Source organism: Meleagris gallopavo, chromosome 12 (genome assembly GCF_905368555.1).
Source record: "Meleagris gallopavo chromosome 12, MGAL_WU_HG_1.1, whole genome shotgun sequence".
NCBI classification, from domain to species: Eukaryota; Metazoa; Chordata; class Aves; order Galliformes; family Phasianidae; genus Meleagris; species Meleagris gallopavo.
In genome coordinates, this window is record NC_139415.1 from 16,242,648 (window position 1) to 16,265,298 (window position 22,651).

At 48.4% G+C, this 22,651-nt stretch overlaps 1 protein-coding gene across 2 annotated transcripts in view; it reads right to left on the bottom strand.

Annotated features, from left to right (window-relative positions):
- IGF1R (insulin like growth factor 1 receptor) overlaps positions 1-21,542 on the bottom strand; it is a 150,287-nt gene extending 128,745 nt beyond the window's left edge. The window contains exon 1 of one of the 2 annotated variants that reach the window (XM_085233854.1): positions 20,258-21,542. In XM_085233854.1, coding sequence (XP_085089980.1) covers positions 20,258-20,351 — 94 coding nt within the window. In that variant the 5' untranslated portion in view covers positions 20,352-21,542. The remainder of the gene's footprint in view (positions 1-20,257) is intronic. The other variant, XM_085233853.1, reaches the window with a different exon arrangement.
- Between the last annotated feature and the right edge of the window lie 1,109 nt (positions 21,543-22,651).

Consider the following 22,651-nt stretch of genomic DNA (forward strand, 5'->3'; position numbering starts at 1 on the left):
TGCTCCAAGCCCTTTATTTTGTTAAAGGAGTAAAATTTGCACTTGCGCTGACATTTTGTAGGCAAGGTTCCAGAGTGATGGGTTTAAAAACAGCTGAGTTACAATACCCTAAAGAACAATTTGTAAGAGAAATGGCAGCAACCATTAACTCAAGCATTATACGTCTGCTCCTGCGCCGGGTCTGCAGCTTGGCTTTGCAAGTCATATTGGTTTTAGCTTTATGTTTGTCTCAGCTTGAAAGTTACTTAATTTCAGATATTTAATGCTTTTATAAATCAATGAGATTCCTAGAACTTTTTCCATAAAGTATGCACTCTCTTTCCTCAGTTATGAAACCTCATCCCCTTAATACAGGAGAGGAAGAAGTCCAGCGGGCTCCAGCCTAGGAACTGCCTACAGATGAGCGTGCTGCTGATTTAAGAACTTCTGATTCAAGAACTTATTAGTTTATCAACAAAGTCACATCTTGCAGACCTCAACATATGTAATGAGAACTGCAGAACCCTAGAAGGGAGGTAGGACAAGCACCTCGGTCTGTGCTAACATTTGGAATAAATAGTTCCAATCAAAGCAGACTTTTTTTTCCTCAGTTCGTTTAAAGTTCACGTTGTTCTCAAAAGTTAATTATAACACAATGCATCATCTTCTCTCACGTTTTTCTCATTGCTCTGAAAGGGATTTTATAAAAAACAAATTAATCAGAGCTCAAAGTGTACCACAATTTCCATTTGGCAGTGCTGTGTTTTCTTTGGATCCCATTTTACAAGAAGCGTACGTGAACTTACAATACATTCTGGCCTGTCAGGCTGAACAGCACCTCAAATGTTCCTCAAAATATTTATTTTCCATTTAAGTGATTTTGATATCCTAGCAAATATCATTTTTAAATATGACTGCTACAGCTTGCTTCTGCTTTGTGCTCTGTTCTTAACTGGAAATTCACTATCATGCATTTGCTTTTCTCACTAAAAGAAAAATAAAAAGGCAGCATGTGTTTTCATCCTGCCCCAGCAGCTCTCGGGCAGATTACCAACACCCAGGATAACTGCCACATCAGATGCAAACAGTTTTCATTCAGCTGCACATAGACCTTCTACCCTTTCCTTAAGCTACATACCTTATCTCAGATTTATTCTAAACTGAATCTGATTTTAGGTGGAAAACCACTTCTTGAAAGAAATGCTTATTTAAATAACAAGCAGCAATAGATTCTAAACTCCACAGAGGTATCCGTGTCTGGGTAAACACCTCAGCACAGAAGTCCTGTGCTGCAGCTCCTGCCCACAGGAGCTCACCACCATCTCCCAACCTCCTATAAGGAGAGGCTCAGATGCACCATCCTTCAGCAACCCAGCCCAGAGCTGGGGCCTGCTGGGAGAGCAGCACATCTTTGAACAGCGTTGATGTTTATTCCCTACAGAGCCGTTTCCTGCCCATCACGTGTTTTTTAATCTATGGCAGGTCTTTATTTAATTAAAAGTCCAAAGCAGCTACTGAACGTGGCTGCAGTCCAGCGGTGCTCATCCCAGCTCCGCACCATACAGCGTCCTTTTCAAGGCAAACATCTCCAGTGTCACAATCTCTTTCACAACAACAAAGAAGGCACTTATTGTACCGGATGGATTGAGATCTGCATAATGCATAACGGTCTGCATATTGAGATGTTTACTATATATTGGATTAACTCAAGAGAGGGGCTGTCTGGCACCTTAAGAAAAAAAAGGCTCAAAAAAGACCTTGCGGACACTTGAGGGTTAAAGTACAGCTGATGACAGCTTCTGAGCCTCCAGGTTACTCAAAACCGACCCGAGTCAGGTTACCAAAAAGGTACCAAGGCACAATAAGGCCCTTCAGCAGACTGAAAGGGAGCCTCTCTTCTACACAACTGTAATTGTTCAGAAGGGAAGCAAAGGATCAGTGGAAATGGAAAGGCAACGGTCTGAAAACATTATGCCTGTACAGATTACAAACAAGGAACAGTAATACTTGATCTTCATCTTTGTTCTTCCTGATACGTACCATGCTCGTTTTAATAAAGCCATCAGCATTCCCGTACAGCCCTGACAAAGAGAACTGATTTTATTTGGCCATCTCTGAAGAGCCCAGTACTGCAGCCGGGGCCCGACCGTCTGCACAGCCCATCCTGTAATGTCACTCCAAAAGGCACCAAGCATGTTGAGCTCAAGGAGGAACCCATCAGCAGCCACAATCCCCCTCTGAGCCCACGCAGGAAGGTTTCAGCATAGCTGCACCATCTGCAGACGCAGGGAGAAATGTTACTGCAGAAATCTAAGGATTCTTTAATTGCATACTGTGTAAAGATGAAATTAAATGTGGAGTTCACAGAAATCAGTGGTTGGAGAGATTTCTTACGACACTTTACATTAAAACAGTCTTCCACCACCCACCACGCTCTCGGTTTTTGCCTTCGTAGTGACATTGTGAATGAAATATATATTTTAGTGCCTTTAATGTACTTACACAACCTCCCACAAAGTTTCTGTACTCTCTAAGCTCACCTATCCTGTATGTGTCACATCAATCACTTGCGCTCTTCCCAGGGAAGCCAGCTCCTCTATTACCTCTTGGGATGTCAGAAGCAGTAACAAGGAACTAATCCTCTATCCAGAGCTGCCTTCCAAGCCGTTCAACAAGGGTGCTTCCTCACTCAATTCACCACTTGAACCACCCGAAGCCTACCAAGTTCTCCCTGCTTTGGGAGGGAGACAAAAGACACCCCCCAACCCAGGAAACATCAACCATTTCAGGCCACAGTGTAACTAAAACTCTCTATTTCTAATACTCATACAACACTGCCATCTCTAGCTTGCATACTCAACCCAAACAAAAACTAACTGTTCCCATCTGAATGCAAGTCTTGAGAGCATTCTTGTTTACACATCTAAGCCCAGCTTTTTGTTCATTTAATTAGAAGTCAAGCTTTGAGGGCAAAGCTAGACCACAACCAAGGGACTCTCAACTGACTGAACACTCAAGGGACTGGTGATTATACTGCAATATAACCATTGGTTATCATCAATTAACCTTGTGCCTCTCATCATCCTATAGACTTCCTCCTAGAATTGGAAGGAAAAAAATGGTATCCAAAGGCACAAATGAGATTTAGCCCAATAACCCAAAAAACAGACTGGATCCCACACACGTTCTCATTGTCTCCCACAGTCCAAAGAAAAATACATTCTATTTCAATTTTCTCCCTTACCACTCTACCAACTATATATTTCCAACCCAGGGACCACTGTGTTACCAAGTTGACCAGACCAAACCATTCACAGAAATAATACACAGAAGGACTACGACCCACATCACAAAGAGCTGCCTTTCTGTGCCTGCCATTTCCGTTGTCGCAGCCTGAAGGTACCTCTGGCATTGCTGCTTTCCATGAACTTCCTCCGACTTCCCCCTTAGAGCATGCAAATAAATTTTCAGAATAAATTTCATTTCTGTCCCTCATCTTGCTTGCTTTCTCCATGCCAACACTTTACTTTGAATGTCAACAGGAACAGCAGCTTAGCAAAAATGGAGCCAACAGAACGAACTGAATCCCTATAATAATATTGATTGATGCCTTCTCCACACGGCTCACCAGAGCAAGCAGCTCTGCATTTAGCCGAGCTCACATGAAAGCATCCTCATGACAAAGTCATCCCCAAATTAATCCTCTCTCACTCCGGCTGCACTGACCCAGCACATCCCTCAGGGGCTCCTCTGAAGCCACATCTGTGAGCTCCTGCTACTGAAATAGCACAACGTGAGCAGCTCAGTTGGCACGGACTGCTGTTTGTCCTCGTGGGTACACAGGGCAAAAATGGAAGACAGCACTGCAGTAGCATCCAAGTGGCTGGGCTTGCATGGTAACGCTTCACGCCTGACTATCAAACAACTCAGAGCAGCACAAACCTTGGACTCCACAACATGTAGTTCCCGGGTCAGAAAACACCTACAAGAATCTCTGCCTCTCGGTAGAAGATGACAGCTAACTAACATGAAATCCACAGCAAAGTCCTCACCCATTATTGCCCTACGTGTGCCAACACCAAGAGCTGCTGTTGGAGCATCACGGCTGACTGCTCCAAACTCCGGGAAGGTGACTGGGTAACTATGGAGCAACAGCTTAATGCAATTTCAGAATAACTCCAAAAACTACACAGCAACACTTGAGTCACAATACATTGAGCTTGCCAGCTTGTGAAAACATTGCCCAAGCCAAACAAACTAAATAAAACCTCCGTAAGAGTAAGCAGGTAAAGCACAGATTACAAGACAAGCTTCATCCTCATGAGAAGACAGAATTCAAACCTCTGCATTCCTTCCTGCCCTGCAGAACTGCCTCTCTGACACCAGCACAAAATAAAAAGCATCCCACTCGATACTTAATACACAATAGAGAAGGAAGCTGGTGGCACATTATGATCGATAACTACAACTTTTTTTTCTTTTTTTACTGTGGTAATAATGTTTAAACTCTATGCCAGTAGCTTCTGTCTAATTCCTGCTAACGCAGAAATGGAAGACTAAAATTACAAGCTGTTTATAACACTGAATTTATGTTGCACAATCTGCCATGACAATAGGGCTTAGCAGAAACCATCTCTCCTAGGGACGGTTCTTCCCCACCTTTAAAAAAAATAATTGTGTGCATGATTTTCTTTATTTACTTTCAGAACAGCTGTCTACACATCCAAGTGAGTCAGCAGCTGACTGATGGGAGCCTATGAGACGTACACACTTGGGATGCAGGGATAAGCAGCCAATTCTTACAGAACAAGAAGTCACCACATGGCTGGGCTCTGCAGTTCACACTTAAGGAGACCCTACTGTGCTGCTGTGTTGCGCTTACGTGGGGAACTGGCTTCTCCTTCACGTATTTTAGCACTTTTATTTTCCCTTTTCCAAAAACCAACCGGTCAATGAGGTCAGATCATTCTGACTTCGTTAGAAGCAAACTGCCAAAACATGACTGTGTCGTAGTGTATAACTGCACCCATCTTCTAATCATCTTCAGCAAAAGAATTTAACAAAGAGTCAGAAGTTGTATTTAGCTACACAGGAATCCACAGCAGATGACAAATCTGACACCATTATTCACGACAGTACGTAATACACGACCCTACTAACAAATAGTAATAATCTCTCTTAGTTTCTCTGATGAAACAGAAGTCCTACATGCTCTGACCTTCCGCAGTACCGTTTCTGTTTAACAAACCTGATCAAAATTTCCACTAGAACAGAGAAGCAAGATATTTTTTAAAAGCATCTAATTCTCATGAGAAAAAGACAGCGCTATCAAATTTGATTTAAGAGAGCAGGGAGCCTTCCCAGCCCTCTCTTCACATGGCAGCAACACAGCTGAAATCACACAGGTCGTGCTGGAACCTGTTTTTTCAAGGCAGTTAAAACATGACCAACTTGCACCCCCAAAAAAGGGCCTTAAAGGTATTAAGTTACATACATGCAGGCACTGTGGGGCTTTCCAGTCATGAGCTAACTAGACTGAAAAAAGAACCTTCCTCTCCAAATACATGGTAAAACATGTGGGTTGGCACCAGAGACAAAGTGACGAGTCTGGGGCTTATCAACTGCAAACTGTTGCACCAGAACCAAATTTAACAGTAATACAAACCCACATAGCTGTAGCAGTAGGAGTTCCCATGCAAACTCGCTTTTCTGGATGCTTTTGACTTCGTATTTATATACTGCCCAAGCCAGTGAATTTCCAACCCTATAAGCAGTTTCTAAACACTGTCTATAAGCACTGTGAACAACGTACAATTTGCAATTCCAGTTAACAACATGATTTAGGTATTTATTCAATATGCCTGTACCGAGTTCTTTTGCTTGGCAACTGCACTTACTGTCACAAAGATGCTAAAACAACAGCGTCAGGTATCCTGGGTGCTTGCAAAACTTTAGGACTCCCTTCACTGCCACCTGCAGCTGCACTTTCTCATTCCAGAAACTAAATCAAGGCCAGTCTTGGTTGAGATCCTGAGGTTCAGACCATCTCCATGGTTATGTTTACTTCATACCTCGTATGCACAACCCACTCCTAGTCACAGATACTGCTGGAGAACATGTCCTTAAGCACAGTTTTGCTAGCTCCTTACTATTATTTCTATATTCGATCTATTCACACATAAGGTGAAGAAAGAATGAGAAGAAACGTGAGCTAGAACAAAGGTGAATAGTCACAAAGTGAAGGAGATAAAACCAGTCTATTGTTCTGTTCTTTCAGCTGAGTAGCTCTAACCAACACAATTCAAAACACTGACACTCTTACACAAAACCAAGTTGACAACTTCAACAGATTTCTTGTTTTTAAGCTTACTGGCATTAGTCAGCTACTGAATGCTCATTTGTTGGTAACCATGTTTGCCATGTTCACTGTGTACTTCTGCTAAACCAAAAGATGAGTAATACGTTTACTCAGGACTAAACTTCTTTAACCAAAACTACAGAAGCAATGCAACAGCATAACCAGCTACCAGTCCTATAAGGTAAAGGAAGAACTTCATCTCCACTGCATAAGATGTGCCATGACAGCAGTCCCAAGAGTTTTCCTGCCTGTCTGAACAGCATCAAGCCATGCCAATCCAACTGCTCCTGCCAACTGCGGGCAGGGGATGATGGAACCATGATGGTGAGTAATGAGAGCACCACAGCCATGCTGAGCACACCTCCATGGCAAAGCACCAACTCTGGTCTGACAAAAGAAAACAACAGGAAAAAAAAAAACGTAGGTAAAAGCATTTCAAAGAGGAAGAATTTGAAAAGCTCCTTTCCAGCTGCACTGGGGATGGCTCACTCAAGGCAGACCCACAGGACAGCAGAGCTGACAGCCCTTGGCCTCGCCACGCTCACAGCTTCATCAGCTCCTGTGTTGTGAAAGAAAGCCACGGCATTTGTGCAGGGCTACTCAGTTCCATGGTAAGAAAACATATCTGAGCAGACTGCACTTTGCTTTATCTCGTGCCAGCTCCATTCGGCTTCGCAAGGTAGTCCCCTTGTTTTCTCTACAGCTAACCAGCAATTCTGGGAACCAACAGATAGGTGTAAACCCACACACCGCCCCGCTCCTGTGGAGGTCACACGCAGTCACTACTGGCAGTTTTTATGGACTGCTCTGGACAAGGCAGCCCCCCAAAAGGGGGTCCTCTCAGTGACAGGGATGGCAGCGTTGGGCAGCACTGCAGCCACCACCTCCCACAGGTACAAAAGCAGTCCCAGCTCCATCCCATCCTCACCTCCTTCCCAGTTCTGAGTGAGGTAAAAAAAACAAAAACAAACAAACAAAAAAAACACACAGCTCCTTTTCCTTCTCTCTGTCTCTTTCCCAAGGCACCGAAAGGCCACAAGGCTCTGTGCAGCCCTGCCTTAGGGCTGGTACAAAGCCAGGAGTGCTCATGCCCCAGCTCAGCAGTGTCTCTGCAAAACCCCCAGCAATTGGCCTCCAAGGAGGCACAGCCAGGAGCTAGGAAGTCAATGCAGACATCTACATTTGGTGCATAGGAGGAGAGTGGCAGGTGACCACCACTGAAGAGTCACACTTTAACCTCAATTCGGATACCCAAAGTTAAACCAAAGAGGAAACTAGAAGGCAGCAGAGATGAATCAGAACGGAACTTCTCTGTGCTGAAGCAGAGTCTCCTGGCAGTCACGCTGCCAAAGGCTGAACAGTCTCACAAAATCAGATTTTTACATTCTTAGCCAAAATAATCAAAAAAATCCCAAATAAGACAACCCATGCAGGAAAAGAAAAAAAGCAGCTGAAGTAACACCTAGGCAGGGCATGGAACAGACTCTGCATCAACAAGTTGAAAACAGAACAGATAAAAGCCAAGCATAAGAAGAACAGGCTCAGAAGTGACCTTGGTTTTGGTATGAACATGTGCCCACTCGTACTGGGGAAGTGAGACAGGAGTGAGTCCTATCAGAACACTGCATCAAAGAGCATAAAGGCAGTGAGCCTGCAGGTCAAGCAGGCTGCAGTCACACTGATCAGCACGAAGGATGATGTTTGATCTGAATGGAAAAGCCCCTCGAGAAGGAGAAGTGAGGAAGGTACCTACAACAAGCAGGTCTGGAGTCCCGTACCTGGCTGCGCGCTCATCAAAAAACTTTATTAATGAGGTAGAAAACATCAGACTTGGTAACCCCCCTGCCAAGGAGTTGTCCCCCAAGGACAATTGATATTACCACACACACAGCTAAGTGGTTTTATCTCAACCTCTATGTGACCCAGACACTTTCTCAAAGTAATTCACAGTCTTCAAACAGAGGCAAGGTGGGAAAAAACAAGTGGGAAGGATTTCATTTCTGTGCCCTTTCAGCCCATTTCCACTGACTGATACTGAAACCACCCAAGAGAAACAGCAGAGAACACATCTGAGCTACCTGAGCACAAAAACAGCTAAACTTTTGGTCACTAAAGGAACAAAACGTAGGGATCACAGCAAGAGGTGCTGTCTGTGCACATGCCAATTCCCAGCCACGCTATCAGCCCTTGCAAGTCATTGCCCCTCCTTCACTGCATTGAAAGCAAAGCATTTTTAGAGAATTCTCCTGAAAGGCCTGAACAAATGCCATGACTTGCAAGATCTACTCTCTGCAGCACTAGAAAAGGCAGATCATAAAATGGGAAATGAGAGGAAGGCTGGCAAGAAAGGAAGAGGTCTGATCTTCAGACAGTATTTTGGCGACCAGTAAATAAGTCCAGATGTTGTAGACATCTTGCTCTACCTCCTGAAAATTAACCAAGCTAAATGGAAAAGTGTTAACTACATCCCTTATTCTCTGGGCTATTTCATCAGGTGATGCATTATGATCTTCTGAAGGGCAAGGCGTTCTTTTTGTCTAAAACAAACACAATGAGTCCAATGCTGAGGTGGCCTCTAACAGGACTTTCTCTAAGTCAAGGAAACACAGGGCAGCGGGTTTAAACACTCCGTAGTACTGAAACCGGTCTGCTCCTGGCATTCTCTCCCTCACTCTGCTCCAGTACAGATCAGACTTGCAGGGAATATCCTGCTCACTAAGAAAAAACAGAAGCACGTTACTCTTGAGTGGATAGCAAGCACCCCTCCTAATGCATCCTACTTTGTCAGCACAACAGTCTCATTGCCATTTCAAAGGAAAATGGCCATAATTGATTTTCCAAAACACAGCATTACAAAAATATCATGCATTTAATTGTTCTAACAAAGTGCTTTTATTATAGCAAATCACAACACGGATCCTAAAGGACAAGGTATAAGGTAACAAGGCACAGCCTTTTAAGTTTATTAATACTCTCCACAAAAAAAAAAAACAGGTTTGGGAGCTGCAGTCCCTGCTACCACAGCCCTCCTGCAGCTCCCAGGGCTCTCATTACAACCCAGACAGCTCTGCTACGTGTGCTGTTCCTTCTCAGCTCACTGTGCATGGAAGCAGCAGCCCAACATCTTTAACAACCACCGCCCTGCCGTGCTTCACCAAACTGCAACCACGCAGCTCAGTGTTGGGAGTTTGCAAAGTTCTGTCTGAAGGAAAGTTCTTTACATGCTTTGCAAGTAACTTATTTCTCTGGTTGTTTACTTGCAAAAACCAGACCAACTGCATCAGCTTCTCTGACTGTGAAAACCACACACCTAGCTCGTCAGAAACCCAGGAGAACTTTTTTCCCTGTTTTGTTTATCTATTTGAACAGCCAGCTGCTCTCAGACAGCAAGAACAACCATTCCTTTTCCCTCCTTCTCAGTTTTCTGCAGCCCTAGGTATGGCAACGTTGGAAAAAGCTCGCATGGGCTTTCCAAGAAAAAGTGTGTTTTTCCTCCTCGGTCAGTTTTAGCACGGTGTATCCGAGCATACATCAATGGCAAGCTTCAATGGTTTCAAAGTCACCCAATGGCCACAACACGGAACACAGATTGCTAGCTTTCCTTCCAAATGACCACTTCAGAAAAAGTCTATAAAAATGCAATTCTGTGAGGGAAGCAATAAACAGAAAAGAGACAACCCTACCTCACATCTCCTGCTCCTCCAGGTAACCAAGCTAAGTTTCCTCCTTGTGAATCACTTCAAGGCTTCTTCACAGCTTGGTCCCAAACCCAACTGAGAACAGGATAAATCCTCCCTTCAGTTTCTTTCAGAAATCCCCCTTCAGCACAATTTGCTCTCACATATGCAATGCAGGTAGTCCAGGAACTACTAAGTTACGTTAGTAACAAAAAATATTTTGCTAACAGAAAATGAAAATAAATGAAAATTCTTACCTGCATGTGCTACCACAACATGTTAATTACTACCTCAAAACAGCACAAATCCCAATTCACTACAAGAGGACAACGCTGCATAGTGACAGGGGTCAAGGATTTGTCAGAAGGTAACCACAAAAAATGACCATGATGTGCCAGATGTTCTCCATCACAGCACTGCATCCCACCCTCCGTCACTGTGCAGTCTGACATTCATTTTGCAGTTGTGTTGCACAGTAAGTGGCACCTGGGTCCAAAGGAATTTTGGGACAAAACCTGAGCTAAGCCACAGAAAACACAGAGGACTTCTGCAGTATGGTGAAGGCTAACGGGAAGGTTCACCTCAAGCCCCCATCAGCTGCTCTTGGCCGATCCCCTCTCCCCCCAGCCCTGCATGGGCCCAGAGTCCTGTCCCTGAGCCCTGTCCCACCAGGTGATGCTCACCCCAAGCTGCTGCCCCACACCTGTTCTCACAGGGACATCTCCATGCAGCCCCCCAGGCAGCATCGAATTACTGCACAGAGCCACTTCCACATTCCACCCTCCAACTCCCCCCAGGAGCCATCGGTCGCTCTCAGCTTTCACACTTCAGTAATTTTGGAATCAACAGGAAATGGAGATCAATTGTGATGGTACCAACCCTATAATGACTCACCACTCAGCTCCCCCAGCCCGCCATCCACCTCTGAGAGATGCACACAGCAGCAGACCCGGCAGGCACACAAGGTCCTTCCCAGCCTCGTGATTCCATTCTATGATTCTATTCTACGATTCTACACAATACACACAGCCTGGCTGCCCACAGCCCCGTGGTCAGGCTGCTGCAGAAAGCACCACACCATGCTGTCCCCCCACCAGCTCCTAAATGCAGCAGCTATTGGGTTTTCCGAGTATTACCAGGGAAAAAATAAGCAGTAAAGTTACATAAAACTCATTCTGCTCCATTCCACACCTGCCAAAGCCTCAATCTGCATTACCTCCACCCCCCACGAGGGACAACCACCCTCCTGCTCTTCCCCTTCAGAGAATACTTCCAAATCACAGCGTTTTGTTCTGCTTACACAGCCACCAAGTCAAAAAAAAAAAAAAAACATTTCCATGAAATTAAAAGTCAATAAGAGCTGATTATTTCATTTACCAAAATAGAAAACCGTTTCATACGAACCACTTAAACGCATTCTTCTAAAAATAAACTTCACTACAAATCGAACGTGAAATTATAACAGCATATATTAGGGTAAATGCCTACTGTAATTTGAATAAAATAAAAATAGTAAGCATATAATTTGCACAGAAAAAGCTACGCTCCCTCCCAGACATGACAGCTCCTTGTGCCCCTGCCTCATCCCTTCCAGCCCAATGGATGCCATCCGCTCGTCACTGAAGTGACCCAGTCCCAACATCACAGGGACCTGGCTGATGGGCAATGAGCTCTTGGCTTCCCAGGGACAAAGAAATTATTTTTCCTGCTGATGATTTTTTTTTTTTTTTTAAATCACGCCTGTCCACCTCGACAAGTTTTTAATTAAAGCTCAAAACTTATCTTCCACATTTTAATTACAATTCTATTTTCCGTCCAAATAGAAAAGGAATGCAAATGAGAAGCAATCCACCAGAAAATTCATAATCTCCTATTCTGCCTCTTAAAAATGTGAAAACTGAGGATGTGAACAAACATCTTTGTCACTTATTTACACAGACGTATCAAAGTGACAAACGCTCTTTATTGGCAGGAAGAAAACGAAGAGATGCACTGCCCGTAAGGGCCATGTTAATTAATCAAGGTGTGTAACAGCTGGCAGTCAAAAAATCCAGCTAGAGAATACAGGCTGAGAGCTCCTTGCTCAAGACAGGAAAACCAACGAGCAGCACTGCCATGCTGAGTCCCACGTTCCAATTCTCTCACCCTTCATACAACACAATGCACCGCAGACAAAGTTAAATATGAAGCCACTGATATCAGCCACGCAAACATCACAAACATCTCTGACCATACCAGCTCAGCCAGTGCAGCATGTGATTTTCATCCTCGTATCATCACTTGAATCTTATGAAAAACACTTGAGATACTGCTGCCAGGTTAACACACCCAGGCTCCGATCCCACTGACGTTTCCCCAGCAGTGCTGTGCCCACTGCCAGCACCACGTGCACAGCGGTGAGCACAAACCTGCCCTGCTCTGATGCACAGTGACTGAAGCAGGGCAAGACCCACGAGGTACAGCCCCAGCAACTCACAGAACGCCTATCTCCAGCCCCGTAGTTTTTTAACTTTGTGGGTTATTTTTAAATATTAGAGATGAAAGAATCGAGAGCAGAGATCGCATCTGTTGCCATCACAATTTAACCACAGCCCGTGTATTTATACAGTGGAATCTCCAAAATAACACTGCATCTGCTGAGATGACCGTGTTTTTCCATGGGCGCTGGGCTGCGTTACAGGGGAGTCGCTCCAAAGCAACAGCTTTTGAAGTGCTGATTGCAATCCACCCCAAATTCCTTTTGTAATCTTCTCCGAATGCATTGAATTGTGAAGCTGTTGTTTCTCAGACCAGCTGGAGAACAACAAAACCCAACGCAGCTTTGCAGCAGGCACTGCAGCCTTACAGTGAATGCAGTGTGTTTGCTTCAACGGTGAGCTACCAAGAGATGCACAGAGCAGAAACCGTGCGAAAACAGACGTCCATCTCACACGTGATTCTGCTCGATCCAGAACCGCTGCCTGAACACACGCTGCACCGAGGGGCATTTCTCTCCTCCTCATTCCTGCTGCTAACAGTTGAACCAACCTGCAGGGACTCCCAGCTCACCGCTGGTGAATTCTCTGCCACTTTTTGGAATCACAGCCCATCTCAGCACGGAGAAGCTCAAATTTACAAAGGGGGTCTCCCAACCTAATTTGTGTATTAAATACACAGAACGTAGCTTTTGTTAAGGTGTAACATCAATGAAAGAGTCTGAGTGCAGAACCAGCCTACTCCAATCAGACAGAAATCCCAGTATTTTATTAATGCACACCAGAACCAAAACAAAAAGCAAAACCTTCTGTCACTCCCAGGCTTCAGAGCCACAGTGCCAAACAAGCCAAGTCTCAAGCTCAGAACAGCAGCAGCGCTTTCCTTACAGCCCATCCCTGCCTCTGTGCAGTGACATTTGCACACACACCCCGCACTGTGGCTGCAACCACTGGCAGAGCTTCAAAGGAACACCAACACAACCTGCACAAACATACCTCTGTATCCCAGGTAGGTGAGGAGCAGGGCCCGCACACCTGTGGACTTTGGGCATCCTCCTCCAAGCTTTGGTTTGCAATGTATTTTCCCTTAGTGTCCAAGGAAGCACAAGCACATGCATGAACAGCAACTGATGTGCATCCCACAGCTCAGCTGGGTGGGAATTCTGCCTGCACTTCCCATTAAGTGCCACACATGCATCCCCAGACACCGCTCCTCAGATACAATGCAGGCAAAGCTACCTGAGGCAGCCTGGCAATAACAGCCCATCCCTCTGTATGTATTTTGAGGAGCACACCAAATCCCCAGTGCTGCACATGAAGTTTGGATACAGCAGTAATAATCAAACTGCACATCACAACCCACACACATAAATTACCAACAACAATTCCTGCAGTGGCAAGAAACAGAGGGGACGGGCAGCACAAGAAAGCTATTTTCAACACGATCCTAACTCTAATGCTACAGCCCAAGCATTCCCCTGTGACCAGCAAATAATGAGGAAACCACTCCAGTGAGATCCAGGAATAAAGCCCTACTGCAGCCCAAGCCAATTCCCTGAGAAGTTTGCTTCCAGGAGCAGCTGTCACCAGGCACCAGTCCAAACACCATACCTGGGTAAGGCTGGAGATGTCCATTAGTTCCTGTTAGACCGTCCCCTTCCAGAAAAGCCTGACTGTTTTTTGATGGCCACTCCATCACACAGACAGCAGCAAGCTCCTCAGGTAGATTACAGCAGTAAAATTTAAACACCAAGCTGCCTGTCCACAAAATAAGCACACCAGCAACACGTCCGTTTGTTTGGAGAAGACATTTTCACATCCAAGACATCTGAGACCCTCCCTCTTCTCCCACCAAAAACCTTCCCAAACACAGCAATGCAGCTCTCGCCAAGCTTCCCTGTGTGTCCATACCTGGAAGCCTTCTCAGGCTGACTGCCATGCTCCAAAGCAAACCCGCCACAGCATCCCACTGATCACAGGGCGAGCCTCCTGCTGCACCAGCAACCAACAACAGCTGCAATAACACAATGCCAGCCCACCTTACCTCAGCACAGCAGCCTCTCAGAACTGCAGTACTTACAGAGGCTTTGTCCCATCAATACTCCCCACGTTTCAGAAGAAACACCTGTCACAAAGCACACCATGAGCACTCTCTGCCCCTTCACCTCACAGAGCTGTTGCCCTAACACTATCCAAGGCAATGATGTACTCCTTACTTCAGGATCCCCACCCAGCTGTTCCAGCAGTTGCACACATAAGAGACTTCAGAAAGCATATTCTCCTAGCTCTAATTTATCCATGCTCCCTCTCCCCAACAAGACATTTATTTTCAACCTGTCAGGTACGCTTGTAACATCATGGATAATTTGAAAAATAATCTGCACAAACCACGCTTATAAAGCGAGCATCAGGTACAGTACCACCATCCAGGCAGCCTGCACTCCAACAGCACACAAGGATTGATCACTGCTCCAACGTGGATTCATTTTACATATTCTGAATTAGAAAAAATTGGTCTTTACTTCCTCCAATCCAACCCTCTGCTATTGGAACATGACTGCCTAAGCAACCAATTAAATGAGGAATGTGCTAATTAGTGATCTGTTCCTACTGAACGAAAAACTATAAAGCTTCTGGAAGCACTCACTAAAAATGTATGACACCTGATCAGTCACATAAAAAAAAAAAAAACAACCCAACTTCTAAACACCACTGCATAAAGGTTCCCTCCAACGAGAGCTGCAGGGCTCTTGCTGTTTGTCCATCACGCTCACACACTGCTCTGGCCATGGGGGAAAGGGCGGCAGCAGGCAGTGCAGGAGGAGCCCACCTGCAAGGAGAAAGTGCTTCCATCAGAGCTCAGCTCACACGCCAAGTCAACAGCTCTATCTTTACAGCGTAATGGCCCCAATAACAGCCTGCAGATAACGCTCTCCTAACCGGTCACACATGCTGTGCTGGCAGCACAGTCAGCTCCTCACACCACTGGACTCAGCCAGGCAGCAGAAGCTCAGCACATCCCTATTTTATGTACCATCGCAGCAAAGCACATACGTGTACAATTCACCCATTTCCTGCTTAGGAAGCCTCTTGTCTTCAGCAATAATTTTAACGTGAATCCTTCAAATTATTATTAAAATTATTTTGTGCAGCTTTAAGAGCCAGCAGTTGATCTTCCAAAGCACGTTTCAGTGCATGCAGAAAACAACCCTACAACTTCACTGGGGTCAGATCTCATCTCACTGGCAAAGTCCAAGCACTCAGTTACCTCGAAGACTGCCGTGGCATCACTGGAACACACACAGGCTTCTTTCTGCTCCTGCCCACTAAGCAAGGAGCCAAGCATCAGGACTTGCACAAGCCTGGGTGCATCCACGTCAGTACAGAAAGTGGTACTGCATTAAAGCTTACAGGTCAGCTGCAAATTGAGCTGTAAATTACAGTAATAACATTGCATCTCACGTTTGCTTTTCAACAAATTTTAAACAATTTCATTTTAAAAATCAACAGCAACACCCCCTTACACTGACAATGAGGAAGTAATTGTTGTCTTGAAAGAAATCCTGAAGGAATTGCTCATATTTGGCACTTGCAGAGGTTGGAGAGGAAAGCTTTCCCTGATAAACGCCAGTTAAACCTTCACAACACACTGTCATGCCAACAGCAGCTCTGCAGGAATGCATATCCTTCATTAATGAATAAGCCAAACTGTTTGCAAGTTCCTGCAGCAAAACTAGCCCTGCGTAAAGCACAGCACCTGCTTTGGGCTTTGGGGAACCGGTGCTGCTGAGTGTGAGCACAGGGAGGTGTGAGCATGGTACGCAGCTCATCGCTCGGCTGTCCTCAAACGTGGTCTCAGACAGTTCTGGACACAACAAAGACAAATATAGTACTACAGAAACCAGTCCAGATTGTACCTGTCATGACTTGGCTACGAGGAAAAACCAGGCTGGCCAACAACCACAGCGTGTCTCCAGTGACTGCTGTTTGCTGAGTCCTGTTTTAGTGCAATATGAACATTCCGAAGCCATTCTTTTTAAAGCAGCTTTCATAAATCATAAAAACTAATCCAACTATCCTACACAAAGAAGCTGTCTATACAATTTACAGTGATAGAAAAATTACACACGTCAAATATACCCAAATACTAAAACAGTATTTCTGCCTTTCAAACACATCATTGCACTCCCAAAGTCTCTCCGAAACTCAGAGAAAGTGGCAGATTCCTCTTCCATCTAAGCCCAAAAACCTTAAAGTCCTGCATTTGTTAGAAGGAACTGAAATAAACTAAAAGTACCAATCTGCAGCAACTGGAGTTACGAGATTACAGAGCCTCGTGCCTCAGCATTCTGACATTTACTAACATGTATGGCAGTCATCGAGAATAAACTGCAGCTGATCCGTTCCATGTGCACAAACATGCATGCACACAGCACAGCTGCTGGTCCCTAACACCACACATCTCCAACGAGACAGCTTTGTGCCAGAGCTCAAGTAAGAACTGATGCAAGTCCATAACGTGAAGATTAAAGAACACTTGATGAAAGATATCATTGCTTCCCAGTTATCACCTTTTAAAACAAGGAAAAACCATTCAATTCACTGTAGTCAATTTTAAAAAATAATAACGCAGCACGCTTTGTGAGTTATGAGCTTTACGGCCAGCACAGAAGGCGGTGAAGTAGGCGAGCTGTGTGCTGTGCAGGACCACAAAGCCAGCAGCAAGAGAGAAGCAAACAGCCCCTGTACACTCACATCATCTCCCTCAGAGGGTGGTGAGGCACTGGAACAGGCTGCCCCAAGGAGGCTGTGGATGCCCCATCCCTGGAGGCATTCAAGGCCAGGCTGGATGTGGCTCTGGGCAGCCTGGTCTGGTGGTTGGTGACCTGCACACAGCAGGGGGTTGAAGCTGGATGATCACTGTGATCCTTTTCAACCCAGGCCATTCTACGATTCCCTCCAGACCCGAGTGCTTTCCCTACCAAAGCCAACACACTCTGCCTTCTGCCATACTGAGCCGTCCTGCTGCCTGCAGCTCCCCACTGCTCCCACCACCAAAAACCAAGCACAGCTTCTCTCCCTTCAAACACAGAGGGTTATTTCCCTCCAACACCAGCTCAGCTTTGAAACTTCTCACAGCCACCTTCCTTCCACGCCCGTTCCTCTGCTTTCTCACATTCCCAATGCATTTTGCCCAACATTGGCCAAGTCATTTCCTAACCCTCTGGTTTCTGACTCACGCAGGCCTTTGCTCCAGTCCAGAGCACACAACCTGAGCCCAGAGCTCCCTCCTACAGCCGTGGCGACCGCTGCAGCCCAGCAGCTTTCCACCACCCACTGCTCCACACCCTGCTCCTCCACCACTAGCATTCCCTGTTTGCAGCCTCAGCTCCAGGAGCCTCCCAGCTCCATCCAACAACATCCACTGACCACGAGGTGCACACGGAGGCGCTGATGTGAAGCCAGGTGTGTGTAATGCCGGCAGTGGAAGGGCAAGAAGGTTTTAGTAGGCAGCTTGGGATAGAGATTAAGCACAGAGCGTGAGCTGCTGCTTATTAGCACCAGAAACACAAAGCACAGACTGGTTAGATGAATGAGAGCTCAAAGAAAAGTGAGTAGATCCATCAGGGTACCTCAGTCTGAACTATGATTAATAACTAAAACCATCTAAACACTCATCCCATTCCCACCCAGACACCCCTTCATGAGCACAGACCACACGAGAGCAAAGCACAAACCCCTCTGTGCTCAAGGCACGAAAGGAAGAAAACACCAAGGTTAAGCTGTGTCCCAAACCCATCCCTGGATGGAAGAGCTCCCAGCAATGCAGCTCTGCACACCAAAGGCACTGACGCAGCACAAGCTTCATCCTCACCAAGGGCCTTGTTATTTTTACGCTGTTCTAACCAAGTCTCAGCAAACTCGTACCATCTTGTAGCATCCTCTCCAACCAGATGTGCACAATGAGGCTACCTGCACTTTTCAGAGTTTTCTGTCACCTAACCACGAGCAGATTTTACGTAATTCAGCATTAAAAAGATGGGCTTCCCTCTCCTGTTGCAACTCCTTTGTATTCCTATTTAGGAATGCTGTGCTTGTTTGACCGAAAATGGAAGTGCCTTTTAGCTATGACACAGTATATATGAAAAACAAATAAAAATTACGATTAATCTTCCTTCCACTATTGCAGGCAGAGAAGAATACGAAGAGATGCAAAACATCTGCTCTGGACATCATTTTTCCCCGACAGCAAAATTCTTTGGGCAATAAGTGGTGAAAACAAAAGCCATTAAAGTGCAAATACAAAGGCGATCGATCAGAGGCAGCGCCCGGCCAGGACGAGCTCCTCAGCATATCTCCCCACCCGTAAACACCGAGATCAGGAAGAGATATTTCATTTGGGAGGTTCTTAATTGGGTCATTTCAGTTAAATGGCAACGGCAAGCATTTGGGAGCACTGGAAGCCAATATCCCAAGCCTTCGTGCCTGACTTTACCGCAGGAGTTGGGCGAACGCTTTGATTTGAGGCAGCACATCAGGAGAAGCTCGGCGCGCACACCTCAGGGCGCAGCGCATCTCCTCATCCCTGCTTTCCCCACGCGGGCTGATCCTGCTTAAGCCCTGAAGAAGGCCACGGGGGTTTTGTTTTCAAGCCTGCGGATTAACGTTGCCTCTCGGAACGGCTCTGGGCAGCAGGGCTGCAGCTCCCAGCCCGGCCGCCCGCACCGGCCCAACTCGGGCCTCTTTTGTAATTGGCACTCGCCGCCTAACGAAACGCGGCATTACTCAACACGCGTTACACACTCCGTCTACACGCATCTTGCTCAAACACCGGGTTGTTTTAGCCTCGTCGTCAGCGCATCCGAGGAACTTCCTCTTCAATCCGAAACCACCGCTACCGCAGGAGCTCCACAGCTCCCCGAAGCTCGCTCTTCCATCCGCACGACAACGCGCGGCTTCCCCAAGGCGAGGCACGCAAGGACCGCGCTGAACAACTCGCAGCCGATTAAGCCGAAGCACCAAAACACAGGAAACGAGCACGGCTCTGCGGGCGGAGAGAAGAGACGGAGCAGCCCGTAAAACGGTCGGGCTCCCCGCACGGCTCCTCGGGTAAACGAGGGGCGGCCAACCTGACGCACGAGGGGCTCTCAGTGAGGGCACCCGAACGCGGCCCGGGCTGCTGTGACTGCCGGCGGGCGTGCCCCACGTTTACACACACGGAGGAAGCTCCTCGCTACCAAAAAAAAAAAAAAAAAAAAAAAAATCACTCGTTACTACGCGGCCCTTCCGGCCATCAGATGTCTCCACACAAGCGCTGCGCACCGAGCCAAGCGCTCACGAAGGAAACGAAGCCCACCGCCTTCATTCCGAGCCCCTTCCCCGGCGCCGTGCCGGGCAGCAAAGCAGCGCGCTGCCTGCAGGACCGCTCCGCTCCCCGCGGCAGGTCACTGCGCACAGCGCTCGTAAACATCGACCTCCTTCCCGGCCCGGCAGCGCCTGCCACGCGGCCCCACGCCCCGCCAGGTGCGGGACACAAAGGCAGGCGGCAGCCGGGGGCCGAGGAGCGCCGCGCGGGGCAGGGGAGACCCGCACAGCCGCACGTCTCCGCAGCGGCGGCGGAGCCGCCCCCCGCGCGTCGCCGTCGCCTCGTGGTCCCTCACGGTGTCCTCACGCACCTCCAAGTCCCCCAACGCGACGCCGTCACCTCACGGCCCCGCACGCAACGCCGACGCCACCGCCCCCCGCGGCCCCGTTCCCGCAATACTCACTTTCCCCATTTGTCGGCCACAGGCAGAGCGCGGCGAAGACGAGCAGCAACCCCCAGAAGACGGCGAGGGACCCTCCTCCGGCGCCAGACTTCATTCCTCTTCTTTTAGTTGGAAAAAATCCACTTTTCCGGGAAAAAAAGAAAAAAAGAAAAAAAAGGAAAAAAAAAAAAAAAAAAAACGAGTCCCGAACGGTTCGCTGTCCTCTTCTGCCCTACAGATAATAACGACGGAGGGCCGAGAAGCGAACGCCCCACGCCGCCTCACGGAGCGACGAACCGCAGCGGGAGCTCCGATCTCCCGGAGGCGGCGGCGCAGCAACGGCGGCAGCGCGGCTCGCAGCCCCGCGTCGGAGCGGCCGCGTCCCCTCAGCGCCGCTGCCCGGAGCCCGCGGGCCGTGAGCGGGGCCGGCGCTCGGCATCCTCAGCCTCCATTTTCCAGCACCGCACACACACAGAACTGGGAGGGCTGCGGGGGAGGCGGGGGGGCGGCCCAGACAATCTGATTACAAAACAACAACAGCGGCGCGCCCGGCCCTGCGCGCGGGGACGGGGCTGCCCCGCCGGGTCCCCCTCCGCCCTCCGAGAGGCGCGGCCGCACCGCACCGCCGCGGGGATGGGGCTCGGCACGACTCGGCTCCCCTCGCTCCGCCGCCTCTTCTCGTCGCCGCCGCCTTCTCTCAAAATAAAAATTAATAATAATAATAAAAATATGAAAATATAGATTAAAAAATGAAGGGGACGCGAGGCAGCTCAGCACCCCGCCGGCTCCCCCCGCGGTCCGGCCCCGCGCATCCCTCCGAGCCGCCGAGCCATGGCGGGGGCGGGGGGGGGCCGGACGGCAGCGCGGAGCCTCCCGGAGCCGCTCTGTAAATCCTTCGCCTCCTCTCGCTCTTTTTTTTCCCCCTCCTCTCGGGGTGCGCACGGCGCCGGGCGGGGGAGGGGAGCGCCGGGAGGGGCTCGGGGGGCGCGGGGCGCTGAAGGTCACAGCCCCGCAGCGCGAGGAGGTCCGCGTTCCTCGGAGGGGATTGGGGGGGTGCTCCGCTCCTCGCGCTTAACGCTCCGCTCGCAGCCGCGATCCCCTCCGGTATCCTCCCGCTCCGCCGCCGCGCGCGACGCCCTCTCCGCTCCGCGCCGGTAAACAACCGCCCGACGCTCCGTTTCTCCCTCTGCGGCCGCGCGGGGACGGGGCTCGCGCCCGCCCTGCTGCTGCCGGCTGCCTCCGCGCGCACGCGCCCTCGCTGCTCGCCGAGCGCGCGCCCGCAGCACAGCCCCCCCCTCCCTTCTCCCTCCTTCCCGCTCCCCTCGCCCAGGCGGCGGCGGCGGCGGCGGGGCGCGAGCGGGCGCGAGGCAAAAGGCGGAGCGCGGCGCGCGGAGCGGAGCGGCGCCGGGAGGGGCGGGGCGGGGCGGGGCGGGGCGGGGCGGGGCGGGAGGGGAGAGCGCCAGGTCGGCTGGCTGGGGAAATGAATGAATGAAATGGATGGAATGGAATAAATAAAATAAAATTCCACGAATCGAAACAAATGAAGTGGATTAAATAATAAATAATAAATAAAATAAAATAAAATAAAATAAAATAAAATAAAATAAAATAAAATAAAATGGAAGAGCCTGAGTTAGGAGGAAAGAGAAGCTCCCAGTTTCCATTTTCACACCACAGCCGCTTATCGGCTGCTTTCAGTCCCTCCAGGCACACGGCGTAGTGCAGGCACAGGGCAGCAGGCAGCAGCACGGTGTTCCATTCCCCATTGCTATCCCTGCTTGCACCCTGCGCTGCCTGCACCCCACTGCAACCCGCAGTGCTGCCGGGCGGGCGGATGGATGCACCCAAGCAGATAGGACTGGGGGTTTCATTAAGGAAGGGTCAAATCTGACATCATTAATGCAAGTGCTCCTGCAGTTTCTCCATCTGCCTTTACACCCTCCCTGACGACTGCATCCAGGCTTGGGCCCCGGCACAAGAGAGACATGGAGCTATTGGAGCGAGCGCAGAAGGGGCCGTGAGGATGCTTGGAGACTGGAACACCTTTCCTATTGCAATGAGCTGAGAGCTGGAGGTGTTCAGCACAGGGAGAGAAGGGCTCTGGGGAGACCTCACTGCGGCCTTCCAGCGCCTAGCGGGGCTTACAAAGAGGAGGGAGACCGACTCTGTATGCAGTCTGATAGTGACATGACATGGGGAATGGTGAATTTTGCTGTTGCTGCATACAGCTGTGCCCAGTGCTGGCACTGGACGTGGGCAGAACAAGTGTCCTTTCTGTGCGCGTTGTGGCATCGATGCACACACATCGCAATGCGTAACTTACAGATTAATGTGCTGTTGTGTTAAGGCAGAGCTGAAGTGGGAACGGAGTGTCCATCATTCATCACTCTCTGTCATAAAGAACTTCTATTCCTG